Source organism: Bidens hawaiensis, unplaced genomic scaffold, assembly GCF_021521415.1.
Source record: "Bidens hawaiensis isolate Kalapana, Puna unplaced genomic scaffold, B.hawaiensis_p1.1 tig00008125_1, whole genome shotgun sequence".
NCBI lineage: Eukaryota > Viridiplantae > Streptophyta > Magnoliopsida > Asterales > Asteraceae > Bidens > Bidens hawaiensis.
This window is the reverse complement of record NW_027491578.1, coordinates 876,517-896,375: the sequence shown is the minus strand read 5'-3', so window position 1 is coordinate 896,375 and position 19,859 is coordinate 876,517. Positions and strand designations below refer to the sequence as shown.

Below are 19,859 nucleotides of genomic sequence, written 5' to 3'. Positions count from 1 at the left end.
TCCTACTTGTCGTTGGTATCGAGGGAATGATCTAACAACACTTCTACGCCTTGGACGTATTTCGAGAACGGATCGTTGGAACAACGGGATCGAGACACGATTATCTAGAAAGTGAGTTGTGAACTGATTTTGGGATGCAATAAGCAGAGCCCGACACCCTTATTTATAGGGCTGAAATTGTGACCCATCGCGATACGCGATGGATCAAAAAGGGATCCATCGCGTGTCGCGATGGATCTCTTAACCGCCTCTAAATATTATATTCCATCGCGTATCGCGATGGAACTTTAGGTACGACCATCGCGTATCGCGACGTCGCCCACTAGGCTTGATTGGTCACCTAGTAGACCTGCCACGTGTGGACACGTGGCACCACGTAGCTGGACACGTGTCACGATTACTTCGCCTGGTTATCGCGTATCGCGATGACCCAATAGATCGGGCGATCGCGTATCGCGACACCTCCCATCCTGGGGCACTGTGATATACCCATCGCATATCGCGATGGATTACTCCTCTGATCCATCGCGTATCGCGATGGGTCTTGAAGTCAAGAAAAGTGCGCCATCAAAGCGCCACATTGCGCCCAACGCCCGTCGCCATCGTCCTCGTCCTCGCTCGTGCGCGTCGGGTGCTACGCACCCTCCGCTAGGACCACTTGGTGCATGCTATGCATAAAAGAATATTACTATGGAAACTCCATCTCTTATAAAAAGATTCCAAATTTATCCCAATTTCCATGTGTGATGAAATTTATCTTCCTTATTTATACCATTGGAAATGAATTTCATTTTCTTCCTATTTTCCATGTGGGATGGAATCCTTTCACCATTTTCTTAATAGGAATTTTTCTAACTTATTATATTCCATATATATTATTTATTTACCATATTTATTATTAAATTGTTTTTGGGTCATTCTATTTTCAAAGTTTGACATATTAACCCAAAAATAAATATGGTATTTTCCAAGATGTTACAGTATGTATAACACACACACACACACACACACACACACACACACACACACACACACATATATATATATATATATTGGGCTACAACACCACTACACCCATAAAACAAAAACCCACATTTTGCTAACTGAGCCACATGACACAAATTGTTAGTGATTTTAGTGTAATTAGAGATTAACTCGTTGATCAAGTTAAATGCAATATGAATCTAAATAAATCGGGTGTTGGGTGCACAATTATTTGATTTTATTATAATTGGTGCTTAGGGCGAAGTCCTTGAGTCATGGGGTTTCCAAGGGGCAACACCCCTGGTAGCAGGGTCCAAGGGGCGGCAGCCCCCTGGCTGGGGTCGAGTTGCCATGTCAGCTTGAAAATTTTATATTTTGACATATGTTGTTATATTATAGACGTATTAGAAATTTAATTATTATTAAATTCCATAGATATTTTATATGTCAAGTTAAGGAGCGTATTTTAATTTTGAAATTCAAAATACGATAACTAATTTATAACTGCAAAACAGTTATCATGAATCCTAACCTTAATAACCATTGCTTGATCATACGATATTTTCTTCTGGTTCATAAAACTTTCTCAATCTTCATACTGATTCTTGCACTAAATCTGAGTTTTAGTTGGTCAAAACATTTGGGAACCAACAAATAGTTTTGATCTGAAAGTGTTTTATGACTCTCAGATTTTCCTAATATATACGATTTGCATAAATCTCCAACACAAATCACCTCACTTTTAACTCCTCAACTACACATAGCCTAAGAAGAGTAATTAACTAAAGTAATACATTGTTAAATGTTAAAGTAGAAATGGAGATGGTGTGATGACTGGTAGGTGATAAGCGATATCAAGTGTTTTGTACGATTAGTAACAAAAAAATAAAGAAAACTTAACATTTCAAGTGTTTCACAGTCATTTATAAGATTTCAAGTTAAATTCCTAAGGGAGACAGGTCAGAGTGATGCGGGAAGATCATAATGGCACTGGTTTTGATGAAGTCGTTACTCCCAGTGTTGACACCCACCTCCTATGATAATATGGTTGTTTTAATTTTTCACACCAATATTAATTGATGCTCTCTACCAATATCTACATATATCGCATCTTATGCGGATCTTTTTAAATCTTCTACTACTACGCCGTCATCAAATTCCAACCACTCATTTCCTATTGACATAAATCCTAACATAACAACCACAAAGAAGTCAAAAACCAAATAACATCAACAATGAATAACAACCGATGGCTCAAGATGTATAGTTGCAATGACATAAGTCAATAATGAGCATTGCCCACATTATTAACCCACCATTCTATCACATAAGCAACACAACAACCACAAAGAGAGCCAAAGCAAACACTAGCAAGTAGCAAACAATGAACAACAACACATGAGCTTAAGACCTACGCCAGTAATAAGTCAATAATGATCATTGCTTACATTTTAACCCAACTATGAAGTAAGAATCACATAACTAAATAGCTATAGCTTAAAATTTTCTTAGCCATTAGTCGATGGTCATCAATATCATGAACATGAATAGTTTATTTTTAAACGTAAAACAAGATAATCAAACTAACCATTGCAGCCAACACAAAATGACAATTAGCTTACTATTAACAAAGAAAACACCTTTTAACAACAAAAACCGTCCCCACAGACAGTCATCGAGGCAACATTTCCTTTGCCACCGCTGCTTAGGAACATCATTCATATCTAACTGTTGCCACATCACTATTGCATACTTGCATAGGGTTCCGAAATGGAAGCTGCTAACAGCAGAAGATAATCATCGATTGTTGAGAAGTGGACGTGTGAGTGTGTGACCCCATCGCCACAATCACTTAGGAATGACGGTGACATCCAACCACCACCACACTTGCATAGGGTTCCGAAATGGGACCCGACAATAGTAGAAGTAGTCACTAGTAGTAAGTATGAGCACGGTACCGTACCGAAAATAACCAATCCCGAAAATCACCAATTCTTGGTACCGGTATAGAAGGTCAAATTTCGGGAAATACATGTAACGTACCGTACTGGTACCGGTACCGTACCAATCCAGAAACTCAAAACTTTGGTAACGATTCGGGTACCAAATCGATACCGATTTCGGTACTGGTATTGAATTTGCTCATCCCTAACTAGTAGTACCCATCGACACTGTAGTTCAGAAACGGCAGATGATGGGAGAAGATGATAAGGACAGTAAGAGTAAACGATAATGATAAAGATAAACTATTTTAAAAAGAAAAATGATATATATCAATTTGACAATTTTGAACTCTTTTAAAACATTACTTATTCAATGAAAAAAGGTTTCTTGAAAAGATAAACATCACCGATCTAACCCATACCAAATAAACAACTTGCTTAATACATATTATTATTATTAATTACACTCTTTCACGAAAACCCACCACATCCCGACCACAATGGACCACCACCTACCACCACCACCCACCGTCGAACAACAACCACCACATTCCCATTCTCTCCCACCGTTACCCACCACCAAACTCCGTCTCATGTGCAGCTACGGCGGCCACATCGTCCCACGCCCTCAAACCAAATCCCTCTGCTACGCCGGCGGCGAAACCCGCATAGTCGCCGTGGACCGCCGCACCACCGCCTCCACCATCGCCTCATTTACCCACCACCTCTCACGCACCCTCTACTCCAACCGCCCATTCACCTTCAAATACCAACTCCCAAACGAAGACCTCGACTCCTTAATCTCAATCTCCACCGATGAAGACCTTCACAACATGCTCGAAGAACACGACCGCATCGTATCTTCCCCTACACCCTCCCGCATCAGATTATTCCTCTTCCCCACCCGACCCGAATCCGTCGGATCCTTACTCCTCGACCCGAAATCAGAATCCTGGTTTTCCGACGCCTTGAAGAGTACCATGATTATTAACCGGGGGTTGTCTGACGGGTCGGGTATGCCAAACGGGTTAACGGGTCTGGAGTGTTTGGAGGGGAATGGGGAGAGCTTGATGAATAGTGGTGATTCCGGGAAGTGTGGTGGCGGTGGTGGTGATTCGGGTTCGGTCCCGGAGTCGATGGTTTTGGAGACGTGTTCGTCGTTTGGGTCGATTAATTCTTCGGTTTCGGCGTCGAATTTGGTTCCGGTTGTGGTTGGTAATGAGGTTAAAAGTGCCGCGCCTGCTTCACTTGAAAGGTATCGTTTGTTATGACACGAACCTGCTAACACGAAACGACACATAGTTAATTTGTTAATGACCTGTTTAAATTTGTATATGGTATACTATATGCTATAGTTACCTTACGCCCCGTACTTGGATTTTAGTTTCAAATATGTGAAGGATTATTATCTATAATTTAAGACTTTGGTGAACTTTTGGCAACTTTTGTTTCACCATATCGTGTCACTAAACAGGTCGTGTCGTGCAACACCGGTGGCGAAGGTTCTCAAGGACCCGGGGTGGCCCCAGCCCCCCTGTTTTTTTACGCAACAGTGTAAATTTACGCGTTTTCGCCCGAAATTTTTTATATGTAGTGTAAATTTAGTTGTTTTCGGCCAAATTTTTTATACGTAGTGTAAAATTTAGTCGTTTTCGGTCGAAAATTTTTATACGTGGTGTAAAATTTAGTCCTTTTCGGGCGAAAATTTTTATACGTAGTGTAAATTTAGCCTTTTTTGGCCGAAAATTTGAGCCCGGCCACCTACGTTTGTGAAAATTTTTATACATTTTGAGTCCGGCCCCCTCGGTGTCTTAGTCCAAGCTTCGCCACTGGCAACACGCTTTTAAATGGGTCCATGTTGGAAAAAACGACACAATTAGTTATTGTGTCGTGTTTGTGTCTAGCATCATATGTAATCATGTATTAATGTCTAACTTTGTTATGCCAGCCGTAATGCTAACTTTTGTTACATTCAACAGTGATAATTCTGCTCGAGTTTATCAAGATCAAGTGCTTCACGATTCGGAGAGTATCATCTACAATCCTTCATTACCAGTTCAAATGCAAAAGAACAACATTCAAGTTTCCGGTTATCAGATACCACACATTCCTGACCAAAGACAGCAACCGGTGCAATATATTCACTCCACATCACCACATTACATCCAATACCCGACCGGACCAACAGTACCCATATCATCTTACTATCCAATGTATGCACCGTACCAACAGCCACCTCCACCGCCACATCAGCCCTACCCCATCTACGTGATGCCCGTGGGCCCCACGGATCAAGCTTCCAACGTCACCGCCCCAGCTCACATTACAAGGGTTTCTCAGCCACCAGCTGAACGCGCAGCAGTTGCAGTTGCACCACAACCGATTCAATCTAACAGGGCTCCTCCTCATCCGGCCACACAACCTGTGGGCCCTACGGCTACACCGGCTCCTACTTATGAAAATGAATATGACAACGACCTTGTTTATGCTCAAATCTACAAGAGCCAACCCTCGGCCCCGGTATTCCCCCTTCCGAAATTTGAAACTGTGAAAAAAGCAGAGCAGGTCTCGTTGTCTGATGCCTCAACACAGTTGCCAGTCGGGACCTCGCAACAATAACACGGCGGTCGAGTTTAATTTAAGATGTGCTCATGTGTTGTGACTTCGGTATGTGTTTTTATGTTACTACTACTTTAGTGTTAGTGTGTTATATCATCTCAACAATATTACAAGTTATAATGTTATGTGACTATGTCCTTACCATTTCCATTTGTTGTTGCATGTAAAACTCATTTAACTTATGTATTCATTTTTTTTTCATTTCAATTGTTTACACATTAATATAGACAAGGTCATGAACATCAAAGAGCTCTTATACAGTTATACACAACAAATTTACTCACCCATTTCATCGTTTTCATCCAATAACTTTGCTAAACTTCTTGTCGCCTTTTCTCTTTTTCTACTGAAAGAAGCTGATCTAATCGCTTGACGGGTTGCAGGCGACAAAAACTTTTGTGACCTAACTCGTTTTCCGGGCGTCATGTTTCCAATTTTGTACATTGATCTTCTAGGCGATGCCACAACGGTTACATCATCATCTACCTCCATATGTAACTTGTTAATTTCTTGTTTAGCCATTTTAATTTTCATTAATATCTCCTTTTCATTTGCTTTTAATGCTTCCACCCAAGCCTGAGCTGCAGCTACTTTTTTATCAGCAATCTCTTCTGCACCACCTGCTTTTCTTGTTAAGTATTCGTATTCAAAATTGGTGATTTTTATAGTTGACTTATTTTGAGAAGTCAACTCCCGTGATTGTACTGTGGAATCGATGAGATTCTTTAGATTCTCTAGAGCGGTGAATTCTGATGACTTGGCGGCTTTGAGTTCTTCCATTGCAGCTTCTAATCTTTTCTCTGATAATTCTATTTCCGACTCGGTTTTAGGAATTTCCAATTTAATTTTTTTAATTTCTTCAATGATGAGGTCTCTTTCTTTAATTACTGTCTCGGTTTCTGCTTTTAACTGATCAACCGCGAGTGATAGATTTGATGCAATTAAATTAGCGTTTTCTGTGGTAGCGGTGACGGATTCCAAGTTGGCTTTTCCATTTAGTATCTTTGAATTTAGGATTTGAATCGTTAATTCTTGTTTCTCTTCTTCTTTCTCCAGACGAGCTGTTTCTTCTTGAACGAGTTTGAGTTCGTTCCTGATTACATCAATGGAGGTCATGAAGTCAACGCCTTCTCGTTTAATGTTTGCAAGCTCGGTTTTTGCTGCTTCTAGCTGTTCTGTGATTGTGTGAAGCGAATCAGGATTCTCGGTTGTTTCTTTAGCTCGAGCAAGTTCTTGGTTTAATAAATTTATGTTATGAAGCGTTAATTGGAGCTCTTGTTCGAGTTTTTTATGTTGGTCAACGTCTTTGACTTTTTTTTTGACTTCTTCTAACTGGGTTTGGTAATGGTAAGCTTCTTGTTTTATTTGTGCTTCAATGGTTTGTCGTTCTTTAACCACTTCGATCCGTGCTAGTTCAACAAGAACGTGTTCTTCATCGATTTCTTCAACCTCTTTCTTGATTCTTTCTACTGCACTTGAAAGCATGGAGTTTTTAGAACTTGAGACCTTGTATGAGTTCTCCGCTTGTTTTTTTCCCTTTAAAATGCGTTTCATGTCGAGCTTTAGTTTTCCCAGTTCCTGTTTAATGCGTTCGAGTTCTTTCATCACTTGTGCATACTGATAATCCTCCTTGTTTTTTAAGTATACTTCATGTTCTTGTTGTTCATGCTGTTTAAGGTTTGTCTGCTGCTTCTGCTGCATGCTTTTGGCTCTTGAATTTGATTCTTCAATCTTTAGAGCTAGATCTCGTACGGTTTTTCGAGCATTAGAAAGCTCGGTTTCAGCTCTTGATGTTGGAAGTGGCTTTTAGGAATTAAAAATATAATTAGTAACCAAAAACATTATGTTCACTAAAACAATACACAAATAGACCAAGATTTATCAGTTTCTCATTACAAACCAATCATAACTTTAGGCCTGTTTTACGAACCGAACGTGCAGTGAACCATTTGGCGGGATGTTCGTTTATGTTTATTTGATAAACAAACAAACATGAACAAAATTGTTGGTTCAATTAGTTAAATAACATACATAAGCACATGTGTCGTTTGTTCATTTAAATTTGCTCATGTTCACGCGTTTACGTTCATTTATGTTGGTTTGTTAAAGAGTTTGTTCATTTACAGTCGTTAAAATACTCATTTATAATTTTAGGCCCATTAAATTTAGTCTAGTTACAGCCCAGAACATTGTTCGCATTTACTCTTAATTAGCTCTGTTATGCTTCTTCATCTATGTTCAGTCATGCTCATTCGTTTACATTCATGAACATCAACTGTTTGTTTATGTTGTTAACAAACGAACATAAGCGAACACGAACAAGAAAATCCATTTGTTTTAATTATTTGTGTTCCATCGTTTGTTCTATTAAAGTTAAACGAATGAACACGAACATACTTTGTTTGTGTTCGCTCGTTTTGTTTGCATGCGTAATAATTTTGTTGAGAATTCTGAAAAAAACTCATTATAGTTTGCAAGTTCGAACAGTTTTAGCCGAGTCTGTGTAATGGTATGTAAATAACCATCTTTTTATCTCTTGCATTATTTTTACTAAATCAATCATTCTTGTATAATATAAGCTTCTTGCATTTCTTTATCCGAAAAATAAAGAAAATGCAACTATGCAAGTACCTCTGAGTCTGAGGATTCCATTTGGCATGTGAAGAACAGAAGAAGTGCCTTTGTTCCCTATGATATTAGCTGCAACAATTGGAACCATAGTTAGGTTAGGTCAAAACAATGTAGATAAATTAAATAGAAATACTCGGTTAGTGTCAAAAGGATTAAGTTTGACTATTCTGATTATGGTTTATTTTCATCTCCTACAAAGTCGAAGGTTGACTTGTGAATGTCAAATAAACTGCTTCTACTTTCATGACCATTAATACAGAAACCCTTTAAATATTTTAAAACTAAGAAAAAAATCATTTCAATTTTGGGAGAAAATTCATCTTAACTCATGATATATGCATACAACTGTTTAGATTGTGGTTTGCTTTCTCTCCTAACAAGTCAAGATTAGAACTTTATTATATATTTATGTCAATTTTGTATAACCAGTAATTAAAAATTCAAGAAATGTAACACCCAAAAATCTAACTTCTGTCAAAGAACCAGAACTGGAGTTTGCCAGAGCAAAGGTACAACCTTTTCACAAAATCAAACACACAGACATACAAAAGTACAGCTGAAGCAGAAGGTACAATCTTTCTTAGCATTCGTAAAGAAGGACAATTTAGAAACCAATATAAGATAAGAAGATAAAATGGCTTTGCATACCTTAATAGTTTGGATAAAGTGTGTTGAGCTTCTTGTTTGGAATTTGAATGTCTGGAATTTGAGATGATGATGATAATGAAGGATGGTTGAAATGGTAATTAATTGGGAAATGAGGACCAAAATATGATGAGTGACTTGGCTCTTGTTGACGGGTGGATATTGTATTGTTACTTGTTAGTATCGAACGGGGCCCATTAACTTAATTGGCTAAATAGCTACCTTGAGAGTAACCAACATATTTAAAAATCAAGGTCATTTTTCACTGTCTGGTTAGGGATGAGATCGGGACCGTATCGGTCCCGAAAATCCCGGTTCCGAAATTTACGAATTCTTGGTACCGGTACCGGTACCAAGATATTCGGTTCGGTACCGATATGTTCAGTTTTCTTTCATTCTATGTTGGGTTGTACATTATACATCAACACGTGTACTTTGCGCTAATATTTGACCATTTAGGCTACACTTGTATGTTTATATTTGAATTATATTAATTTGTGTTACTAAAGACTTGGTTGGTTGATTGCCAAGTCTCTAGTTTCCCACCATGTATGATAGATAATAGTCACGTATATAATTACGTTGCCGACCCACAAGTTTTTGCTTTTCAATAAAGTCACTTTTAGTTTTGTAACAATGATATCACGGGGCCACAAGTAATCGAATAAGTCAAATTGCTCCTTTAACAAAAATTTTGTGAATTATAGGGTTTATGAGTTGGATAAGTTCAAGGGCAAATTGGACAATTAAGGTATATACTTTGAAATAATCCTTGATTTACACTATGATGATGATGATAAACATTATAGGCCAAAGCAGTTCTTTGTTTCAAGTGTATTTAAATGCTATTGCATTTCTGTAATTGAAGGTGCACATTTTTGTTATGGACACAAAAAATAAATAATTTTGTTATTTAGGAAGATTTTATTTTGAAATTTTGTTTTGACTTTGGAGGTTTTAAATAGGGTTATCATTAATACTTACAATTTCACAATTTTTTTGAAACTAATGAAATGTTATAGTAGAAATAATCAAACGCTCTTAACCTAAATTGATTTGGAAAAACCATACACATCAAGGTGAAGCTCTTTAGACCACACATAGTGGCAGTGTCTTCCTTTTAAAATGAGATCCACAACAAAGAGCACACCGGGCCCTCCTCGTTTTCATGCTCGTTATGGGTTGGTTCGTTGTGTACACGACGACGGTGGGGGTGACTATCCAATCGATGCCTTTTCAATTTTAATCGCACAACTCCCCTACGTGTTTAGTTATCATATGAGTGGGCTTAGTTGTATGTTTGACAAACATAAAGAGTAATGAGAAAGTAAAGAGTAACACGTCGTAACCGCATCCAGGTTTGAACTATTTTGCAACCACAATCAAAAGTCAAATTGTTAGCAACAATGTGAAATGAGAAAGTAAAGAGTAACACGTCGTAACCAGAATTTAAGACTTACAAACTAACAAAAGCCAACATTTAAATAAAACAAAAAATCCAATCTAACATTTACTTTAAGTTACAAACTAACAAAAGCCCTTAACCAAAAGTCAACACCAAAAGTACATAAATTAACAAATTGTTATCAACAAAATACGTAAATTAACAAATTGTTAACAACGAAGTACAAATAATGATGACGAAGCATTTGAAAGTGTCATATGCATTCAAGTAAAGCACTGAAAACCAGAGGTAGATCATGTGACCAAACGTAGTGGTAGAGGGGGAAACACCTTCTTTTTTCTTAATCATTGGTCCAAAATAAAGTGGTCCCACCTTCTTCCAACTTCAACCGTTTTATACCTAATGTGGGAGACAATTGGGCTCTCAAAACGCCTAGAGGGCGGTGTACCCAGGCGTTTTGGGTCATTTTCCTCTCCAAGACATCCCCATTACAGATGGTTTGATCGGTTCTTAATGACAAAAGGATTGAACACACCTTTTATACATGATAGGTATAATCATACTTGTTAAGTTTTTAATTACTATTGTTTTGAATTCCTTTGTTTAGCATGTCTACAAGTCATATTCAAAATCTGGAACCTCATTTTATATATACTATCAAATATTTTTGAAAAGTGGGATGTTATATATTTATTTATTTTACATAAAATAAACTAAAGAACTAAAGTACCATCTGAATTATCATGAAATGTTTAAACATAAAGTGAAATATTTACGTTTCTAAAGTATTCGTTTATTCAGATAGGGGTGAACAATAACTCAACCAAGATTAACTAATAACCCAATTAATCGGAAAACGGTTATCGATTATTTAACCAAACCACACCATTTGTATTTTCATATATTTCTAGTTTTATACTTTCATTTTTATGTATTTCATATTTCATACCACCATTATTTGTATATATATACCTCCTTATTATGTATTTATATCTACATGTTATATATTTATACATTCAATTTCATGTAATTATGCATTGGGATGTATTTTTTCGTAAAATTTTTAGCCTAAAGTTGATGTTGATTATTAACTAAAACCGAACTAAAAATAAAAAAACTAACAAAATAGACCGAACCTATTAACCGAAAACCAATTAATTGGCTAAGATTAATAGCCGAATCATGCACACCCCTAGATTCGGTTATTAAACGACTTGACCCGACAATCCGCCCGTTTTGCATTCCATGGACTTTTCTTTAATAGGCTTACAGTTGTTGAAGCTCGGACTCCATGAACAGATCTTATAAAACCTTCAACAAATCTCATGATGCATCAAATTATCTCCATCGAATCCAAATCAATGTATTATAGATAGATTAATGAAATGGACGTAGAGAAATCATCGCTGTGTAATTGCGTGGTAAACTTCTTATTAGAGGAGAATTACTTATTATCTGCGTTCGAGCTGCTTCACGAGCTTCTCGATGACGGCCGTGACGCTCAAGCTATTCGCCTTAAGGATTTCTTCGCTGATCCCGTTCAGTTTCCACCGGATCAGATCTCACGCTTCAGTACTCTTCGAGGTTCTTCTAATTGACTCAATGTTTACTCAACTTATTATTATTATGATCTCAATTTGAAATGAGATTAGGTTTAATACTGTATCTAGACTTCATTTGTGGATAGTAGTTTAGAATACTTGATTTGATGTATAGCTGGAACCCTAGAAATGATGAGATTACAATTAATTAGATGCTATTGTTGGCTGATCAGTGCTGTGTTTTCATTTAAACTCTTTTGACATACATATATTTGTTGATAATTGCCATTAGCTGTGAATTTGGTGTGACTTTGCATTATTGTAGCATCAACTCATTCAAATGAATAGATTACAAGAACTAAGAAGCTTTAAGAGACATGCAGTAAGAATTATCTAGGATTAGTTGAGACTGGAGACTGTTAAATAGGAATTTATAGCAGATGTTCTGTTCACAATTATGTTTGTTTAGGCGCATTAATAGATTTGTATATTTCACCCTAGTAATCATTTTTGTGTAGTTCATTGTTAAATCTGATCATCTAGAGCGGAATGGAGAACTTAATGAGACTATTAGGAAGATGAATTCTCAGTTTGGTTGGCTTGTGACCACGAAGATAGTGTTAGTGTTCCTAAAATGCGATTGAAAGCGGGTATACAAGTTCTATGACAAAAATATTTAGCTTAGAAGTCTACCGGTTTTCTTATATAAACATAATTCTATGATAGTTTGTGTGAACAGAAGGTATCTGATGAAATTGCTAGGCCTTTGTTTTAGTTATATATGGAGCAGAGTTCATTGATCTTAGAGAAAGCTTGCAACACTTTTACAACTTATTTCTTGTAATCCAGTGCATTGAAGCGGTATATGTTACAAACTTCACAATCACCATAAGTTCACAGCTAATGAGATGCCAATAGAAAAGCGTCTAATGAGTTTCAACACAAGGAAGTGTACAATAACACATTAATATTCCTAAGATACTAGACAGTAGACATACAAATGAAGTTTGTTTAGGGTACATGTTGTTAAGCGTAATCAGCAACCAAGGGTACCTAATTTATAATCTTGTCATTTATAGGGCTTTGCCTTTTAAATCATTAATCTCTTAGATGAAGAAGCTGTTGACCGTACAAACTGATATCACCTTGCCAGTAATTTAAACCATTGATTGGTCTTTTTTTTATCTGGACTTAATCAGCACATAGGTATCACTGCAAAAGTTTAAACCACTCATATTTTGATGGTACTGTTAACAATCGATAGTTGATATCATTATATTCTTTATTGCTTTAGATGGCCACATATTCTTAGTTGTGTGGCAAAATCTGATTTCTTCTTCATTTACTTGAACTAGTTGCCGACCCACAGAGTCTGCTAGAGGAAAAAGAAGCACTGGAGGAGAAACTAGCAATTAGGGACTATGAGAGTCGTTTGGCTCAAGAAGACATTCTGAAGTTAAAGACTGAGTTACAAAAGAAATCTGAGGCCAAATTCGATGAAGCAAGTGGTAAATATATTATTTACAACTGATTTGTTTGCCCTGTTTGTAGTTTGCTTTTGTGCAAATGAATTTTATGCAAACTAATTCAACTGTCACTTTGATTGAACTAGCCATGATCACATATTGATAAAACTTCAAAAGCAATGTTATGTAACATTTATATTTGGGTCTCTACCAAACATGAAATTATTATTCACATCTCCCTTTAAAATCAGTGTTCTTATATATGCTCATTGGGACTTTTGAAGTAGCTGTCTTCTTGAATGAAATACCATATCTCTTGGTTTCTTAAATTACATCCTTTAAGATATTATGAAATTTGTGATGTCTGCAGATGCTAAAGCTAAAAATCGATCAGATGTTCAGCAAAGCAGGGATATGACAGTCTCTGAGTTGGGTCCTTTAAAGGCAAAAGAGCGCCAAGACCTGAACTGTGCTGTAAAGGAATATCTGCTTTTAGCAGGATACCGTTTGACTGCTATGACTTTTTACGAGGAGGTATGTGCTGCTTTTGTTGATTTTCTAGTTTGCATCAAATCCGTTTCATGGTACTTATGAAATATTTATACTACAAGTTAAAACAGTAGTACCAAAGGTATGTTGACAAGATTGAATAGCTGTGTTAAAGAGCAAGAGACAGATTTAGGTGTACAGAAACACTCATACATCACATCTTGTGTTTGTATATTGCAATTTTAAACTTGTATTACCTAAGTTACAGCATGCGTTGAGTTCTTATTTGGAATATAAAAGACGAAATTGTTGAAAATTTATCTTAACTGCAGGTCAGCGACCAGGATCTAGATGATTGGCAAAACTCATCAGCATCTGTGCCAGACGCCCTGCGCCATTATTATTATCAGTACCTTTCTTCAACTACAGAAGCAGCTGAGGTAATCTGTTGAAACAACTTCTGTTATGATATCACAACTCGTCTCTTATTATCTTGCTTTGTACAAAACATATAATGATTATAAATTACATGTTGCCAAATGGCCTGCATATCTAAAGAAAGTGCCTTAATTCTGCAGGAGAAGTTTTCCTTGCTTAAGACGAATGAATCATTGGTCAAAGAGAATGATGAGCTCAAAAATGAAAAACAGTCTTTGTTGAGAAGCAAGGATTTAGCTGAGGCCCAGGTAGTGACTTTAAAGAAGTCACTAGAAAATTTACAAAAGGACATCAAGGAGAAAGATAATCTGGTACTTTAGTCACATATTAACAACATTGTATATTTGTCATCTGACTATTTATGAACATTTACTCATGTTATGCTCTAGCTTCAAGATCTAAAGCAGTCAGCAGAACAGCGAAAAAATGAATTAACTAGCTGCAAAGCTGAAATAACTTCACTTAAAAAGCAAAGGGAAGGAGCTCAACCAACAGAAGATATGACATCTGCTGATGTGGCAGGTAGGCAGACACCATCCCTAGAAAGCCACAAGGAAGAAATACAATTGCTGAAGAAGGAGATTGAAAGGCTGAATTCTGCAAAATCTGTTGATGCTCAACCTGTTGGATCCATAAATAGTGTAGAAGAAGTGCTTGTTGATAGAAAAGATGAAGTAATAAAATCATCTGAATATGATATGCTACCACTATCAACCGGTAACCCGTCTGAAAATTCTGAAAGTACCGAGTATCAGAACGAGACAATTCAAGACATAGATGGTACTGCTGATAATCATGGTGATTTTCCAAAATCAAATGATAACGATGTTACTGATGCAGCTAAGAATCCCCCAAAAGATAGTGTTGCCATATCTAATAATGGATTGCTTTTGGAGCCAAGTACTCCTTCTGTTGGCCCTGATTCTGGGAATAAGGTAACCTGGCTGACATACATAAACAGTTTAAATCTTTTATTGTTAAATAAATCTTATGTATGCAAGCTTTTACTTTTCAGGTTTCTGGAACCATTCAGATTCTTTCAGATACATTGCCTAAAATTGTTCCTTATGTCCTTATTAATCATCGAGAGGTAGTATATGCTTATCTTCTTAATATATTATCTTTTTTAGTAATATAAATAACTACTAAATTTATTATAGGTGTTTTTATATTCCTATAGGAGCTTCTTCCCCTTATGATGTGTGCAATTGAGCGTCACCCGAATAGCATTACAAGGGATTCCTTGACTCACACATTATTTAACTTGATTAAGCGCCCTGATGAGCAACAAAGACGGATTATTATGGATGTATGGTTTATAAATATTAAATACGTAGATAGTTTGTTTTTATCATTTTACTCTTCAAGTCTTGGTGCTAAAATGTTTTTTTTGATTCAGGCCTGTGTCACCCTTGCTAGGAATGTGGGAGAGATGCGAACAGAAACAGAGTTGCTTCCTCAATGTTGGGAGCAAGTAGGATTTTACTTTGTTTTCTTTTGTTTTTTGTATTTTCAGTTGTTTTAACTTTTTAATTGTTTTATGTGATGCAGATTAGTCACATGTATGAGGAGCGCAGGCTGCTTGTTGCTCAATCATGTGGGGAGCTTGCAGAATATGTACGCCCTGAGATCCGAGACTCACTCATCCTATCAATTGTCCAACAGCTGATTGAGGATTCTGCTATTGTTGTTCGCGAGGCTGCTGCACGTAATCTGGCTATGCTGCTTCCACTCTTCCCAAATACGGATAAATATTTCAAGGTCAGCCTCACTAAATATGCTTCGAGGCTATCATGGAGAAGCTTTCTGACTTGACAGGATTTCTACAATGTAAGCTACATGGTCCAGGGGATGTAGCATTTTCCCATGATCATAATATGCTAACTAACAAAAAAAGAAATAAAAAAAAACTAAAATGAATATGATAGGAAACGGAAGGAATATAATATTCGACTTTTCCAATATCCCGTTTTGTTATGTGTATAGGTGGAGGAAATGATGTTCCAGCTAGTTTGTGATCCATCTGGAGTGGTTGTTGAAACAACGATTAAAGAACTAATTCCTGCTTTGCTGAAGTGGGGAAACAAATTGGATCATATTCTACGAGTATTACTTTCTCACATGTTGAGTTCTATTGAGGTACAAAATTCTAAATCTTTAGTCATTGCTATCTTAACCAAACAACATTTTTGTAAACACAGTACCTTACATGGTATTTTTCTTCAGTGTTGCCCGCCTCTTTCAGGGGTTGAAGATTCTGTAGAGTCGCATTTCCATGTTTTGGGTGAACGAGAACGCTGGACCGTTGATGTTTTGCTGCGGTTACTGTTGGAATTACTTCCGGTTGTACACCGAATAGCTATTGAAACGTGTCCATATCCACCTCTTTTAGATACTGTAGGATCATCATTTCCAAAACCATTGCTTGAGAAGTATGCAGAGTGAGTTCCACCGGTTCAGATTATTGTCTAACACGTTAACACCTCAAAAACATGTTTTGTTTCTAAGAAATTTTACATCTTTTGATAGGGGACATGTAGATTGGCCTACTTTTGAGTGGCTTCATGATGACTGCTTTCCTAGTTTGATTCAGATTGCTTCTCTTTTACCACAGAAGGAAGATAGCTTGAGAAACCGGATCTCAACTGTACTGATTTCCCACATTTTTGCTATTTATACACATTCATTCATATCTTCTTTGAAAACTCTTGACTTTCATAATTTTATCATCTCAGTTTTTGCTGGCGGTTTCTAAAAGATTTGGAGATGATTATCTCACCCATATTATGCTACCTGTATTTTTTATGGCGGTTGGTGATGATGCTGACTTGGCATGCTTCCCATCAACATCACAGCCGAAAGTTAAAGGTTGAATGTTTTACTGGTCCAACTATGTTAATACCAATATTCTTGAATTATCAGTTCTGAATGATTTTTTATTTTAAATTCTTTCAGCTCTTAGACCAAAAAATGCTGGAGACGAAAGAATTGCTAGGTTGTGTGTCCTGCCTCTTCTATTGGCAGGTGTACTCGGATCCCCTAGTAAGCATGAAGTATTAACAGAATACCTGAGGAATCTCTTGATCCAAGGTGCTGAGCTGGAGGGCCAGTCAGCAATGAACAGTGTTGATGTTTACAATTCTGTTCGTTTCCTATGGTCGGTAATGTAACTTTTTTTCGAGTTTATTGTTGACCTTGCTTACATTGTCATGTTGTGCAGCATGTTTGAAGAACACCATAATCTGGTTTTCAATGTCTTATGGGAAATGGTTGTGAGCTCCAACATGGATCTAAAAGTCAATGCTGCCAAACTTCTGAAAATGATTGTAAGCCAGTTTTCCTGCTGAATTATTCTTTTGACTTTTTTGTCTTTTGGTTGTTTATGAACCATTGTCTATTTGATTTCGTTAGGTACCATATATTGATGCAAAAGTTGCTTCAGCACATGTTTTGCCTGCTCTTGTAACTTTGGGCTCTGAGCCAAACTTACACGTATTGTATGCTAGCATTGATGCCTTTGGAACCGTGGCCCAAAACTTCAAAACTGACGTGGTCCGTAAATTTATGCTTTTAACAACGTGTCAGTTTTTTATATGCTGCAAGTGGCTGACCAAAGTTTATTCTAATTAGATTGTTGACAAAATACGGGTCAAAATGGATGCTTTTCTTGAAGACGGATCTCATGAAGCTATACTTGCAGTTATCCGTGCATTAGTGGTGGCTGTGCCACACACAACCGAGAGCCTAAGAGATTATATCCTTTAATAAACTATTATTACAGTAATCCAATTTGTTCTTACCTTTTTCCATATAAAATGCTCATTTTTATTTTCCTTGACATACGCACATTTGTTATCAAAGATATTTCATCTTTCTGCATCTCAATTACCATCAACTAACATGGCTCGTCGCCGTGATCGATCCAATGCGTTCTGCGAGGCAATCCGTGCTCTAGATGCTACAGGTTTTAATTATAATACAATTAACGGTACATAACTTGTGACACATGCAACATAAACAAATCGTTTTTTAACATCCTTGCAGATCTATCAGCTGCCAGTGTCCGGGATCTACTCTTGCCAACAATACAAAACCTGTTAAAAGACACAGACGCCCTTGATCCAGCACACAAGGAAGCATTGGAAATCATAGTGAAAGACAGATCCGGTGGTACATTTGACGCTTTCAGCAAAGTTATGGGGTCTCAGTTTGGGCTGCCAACTTCAATGACTAGTTTATTTAGTGAAGGCGGGCTGCTCGGGAAGCGGGATTCTGTTGAAATGCCGTCATCGACATCGCCAACGACCTCAGGTGAGCAGCAGCCCAAGACCGCCTTAAGTCCGCCAGCAGCAGCTGAAGACACAAGATTTAGAAGAATCATGAGAGGTGGTCTTACTGACATGCTGAGGGGCAAAGCTAAAAACAATGATGAACTTTCTCCACCTCATTAAATATGTTCTTGTAATCGATATGAATTTCGGTTGTGTTTTTTTACTTGTCTTCTTCTTTCTATAGTTTTTGATTCGTTTCGGTTCGGTTTTGTCGATCAAGAGAATAAGTGTACGTCTTTTGCGATAGGGAAAAAACGTATTTTTACTTAAATAAGTTTTTTATATTTTGACTTTTGATGAGAACACAGGATGCTTTTTTAGAAGATTGTGTGTGCTAATGACTGGTCGTATTTTGATGTTGAAGTTGTAATAATAGATATTTGGTTGTTTGAACTTTGAATGTGGAAAAAATATAATTACAAGAAAAGAATTATATGTTAAAAGTCATTAAAATATGAAGAATCACTTCATCCAAACGCAGTAAAACAGTTATTATGTCTTAATATAAATTATCAAATATGTGTTTCATAAAACAAATTCAAATACTCACTCTTGATCTTCTATCTCCTCTTATTTTTTTCTCATAATACACATTTTTACAAATATTTAAATCGTGGTCTAAAAATGAAAAGAAAAGCTTATATTTGTATGTTTCCTCACCAAAAAAATAATAATATTGCTTAATCATTATTGGATTAGACGCACAAGCGGGTTTTTTTTTTCTTTTTAAGTACAAGTGGATTAATAAATTTTACACAGAAAAAAAAATTATTTATTATTTCTGTTATTTTCTAATTATTCTTGACCCGTCATGAGTCATAATTAAATTAGTTACCACAATTAGTTAACATACTATGTTAGGTGTCATCCCTGGTGTTCTTTCTAGTCAAGTAGAGATATCCAACTTATAATCTTGATAAACATATAAATGGTTCTTCTAAACATACGAAACACAATCGCGCGCATTTTAAAATATCGTTTCTGTTTATGCAACGGTCTAGCAATAGATACATATTTAAGTATTTAACTATTCTGGTTAACGTCTGTTATAGACAATGGTTGGGAGTTAATTTTTTATATATGTTGACTTGAGTGTGTCAAAGTTTGGTGCATAGTCACTTACATTTTTGCCCAAAAGAAAGAAAGTGAGGCATACCAATTTAATTTATATTTCAAGAAACTTTGAAACTATATCATGCCACATACACTTCCCAAAATTTATGAATCAAATCATTTAATAACCAAAAAAATATTCAAAAACCACTATAGATTGCAAAGTTGATTTTTCCTAAAGAACAATAAATCACCATATCTACTTCTTTCTCTTAGTTTTGACTCTTTGATTTGTTTTGGGACAATGAACAAGA

The 19,859-nt window shown here is 36.6% G+C and overlaps 3 protein-coding genes across 4 annotated transcripts; 2 read left to right on the top strand and 1 right to left on the bottom strand.

Moving 5' to 3' along the window:
* Nucleotides 1-3,412: 3,412 nt before the first annotated feature.
* On the top strand, nucleotides 3,413-6,767 carry LOC143637164 (protein PAL OF QUIRKY-like). The gene is made up of 2 exons (XM_077104614.1): nucleotides 3,413-4,182; nucleotides 4,907-6,767. The coding sequence occupies exons 1-2, from the start codon at nucleotides 3,428-3,430 to the stop codon at nucleotides 5,544-5,546; spliced, it is 1,395 nt and encodes a 464-aa protein (XP_076960729.1). The 5' UTR covers nucleotides 3,413-3,427; the 3' UTR covers nucleotides 5,547-6,767.
* On the bottom strand, nucleotides 5,823-8,945 carry LOC143637162 (protein PLASTID MOVEMENT IMPAIRED 2-like). Its single transcript, XM_077104613.1, has 3 exons — nucleotides 8,826-8,945; nucleotides 8,178-8,246; nucleotides 5,823-7,349 (listed from the first exon to the last, which is right to left on the bottom strand). Exons 2-3 carry the CDS (start codon nucleotides 8,196-8,198, stop codon nucleotides 5,823-5,825), a joined length of 1,548 nt encoding a protein of 515 aa, XP_076960728.1. The 5' UTR covers nucleotides 8,199-8,246; nucleotides 8,826-8,945.
* A 2,567-nt stretch (nucleotides 8,946-11,512) lies between these two features.
* LOC143637161 (uncharacterized) lies at nucleotides 11,513-18,804 on the top strand. 2 transcript variants are annotated; one of them, XM_077104612.1, is made up of 20 exons: nucleotides 11,513-11,811; nucleotides 13,124-13,276; nucleotides 13,605-13,768; nucleotides 14,056-14,163; nucleotides 14,302-14,472; nucleotides 14,551-15,096; nucleotides 15,177-15,251; nucleotides 15,342-15,470; nucleotides 15,561-15,635; nucleotides 15,713-15,922; nucleotides 16,148-16,300; nucleotides 16,388-16,602; nucleotides 16,691-16,808; nucleotides 16,897-17,029; nucleotides 17,117-17,318; nucleotides 17,382-17,487; nucleotides 17,573-17,713; nucleotides 17,792-17,917; nucleotides 18,011-18,125; nucleotides 18,206-18,804. In XM_077104612.1, the coding sequence occupies exons 1-20, from the start codon at nucleotides 11,613-11,615 to the stop codon at nucleotides 18,610-18,612; spliced, it is 3,546 nt and encodes a 1,181-aa protein (XP_076960727.1). In that variant the 5' UTR covers nucleotides 11,513-11,612; the 3' UTR covers nucleotides 18,613-18,804. The 2 variants fall into 2 exon arrangements, with proteins under 2 accessions (XP_076960727.1, XP_076960726.1); XM_077104611.1 differs by having other exon boundaries at nucleotides 16,148-16,602.
* Nucleotides 18,805-19,859: the final 1,055 nt, after the last annotated feature.

Bases quoted from the DNA above. Each gene is read 5' to 3' on its own strand.
- LOC143637161 (XM_077104611.1), top strand. From the start codon at position 11,613: ATGGACGTAGAGAAATCATCGCTGTGTAATTGCGTGGTAAACTTCTTA. The intron at 16,809-16,896 runs GTACTGATTTCC...TTATCATCTCAG, and splicing joins TGAGAAACCGGATCTCAACT to TTTTTGCTGGCGGTTTCTAA. The intron at 17,030-17,116 runs GTTGAATGTTTT...AAATTCTTTCAG, and splicing joins ATCACAGCCGAAAGTTAAAG to CTCTTAGACCAAAAAATGCT.
- LOC143637162 (XM_077104613.1), bottom strand. From the start codon at position 8,198: ATGGAATCCTCAGACTCAGAG. The intron at 7,350-8,177 runs GTACTTGCATAG...AATTCCTAAAAG, and splicing joins TGGAATCCTCAGACTCAGAG to CCACTTCCAACATCAAGAGC.
- LOC143637164 (XM_077104614.1), top strand. From the start codon at position 3,428: ATGGACCACCACCTACCACCACCACCCACCGTCGAACAACAACCACCA. The intron at 4,183-4,906 runs GTATCGTTTGTT...TACATTCAACAG, and splicing joins GCGCCTGCTTCACTTGAAAG to TGATAATTCTGCTCGAGTTT.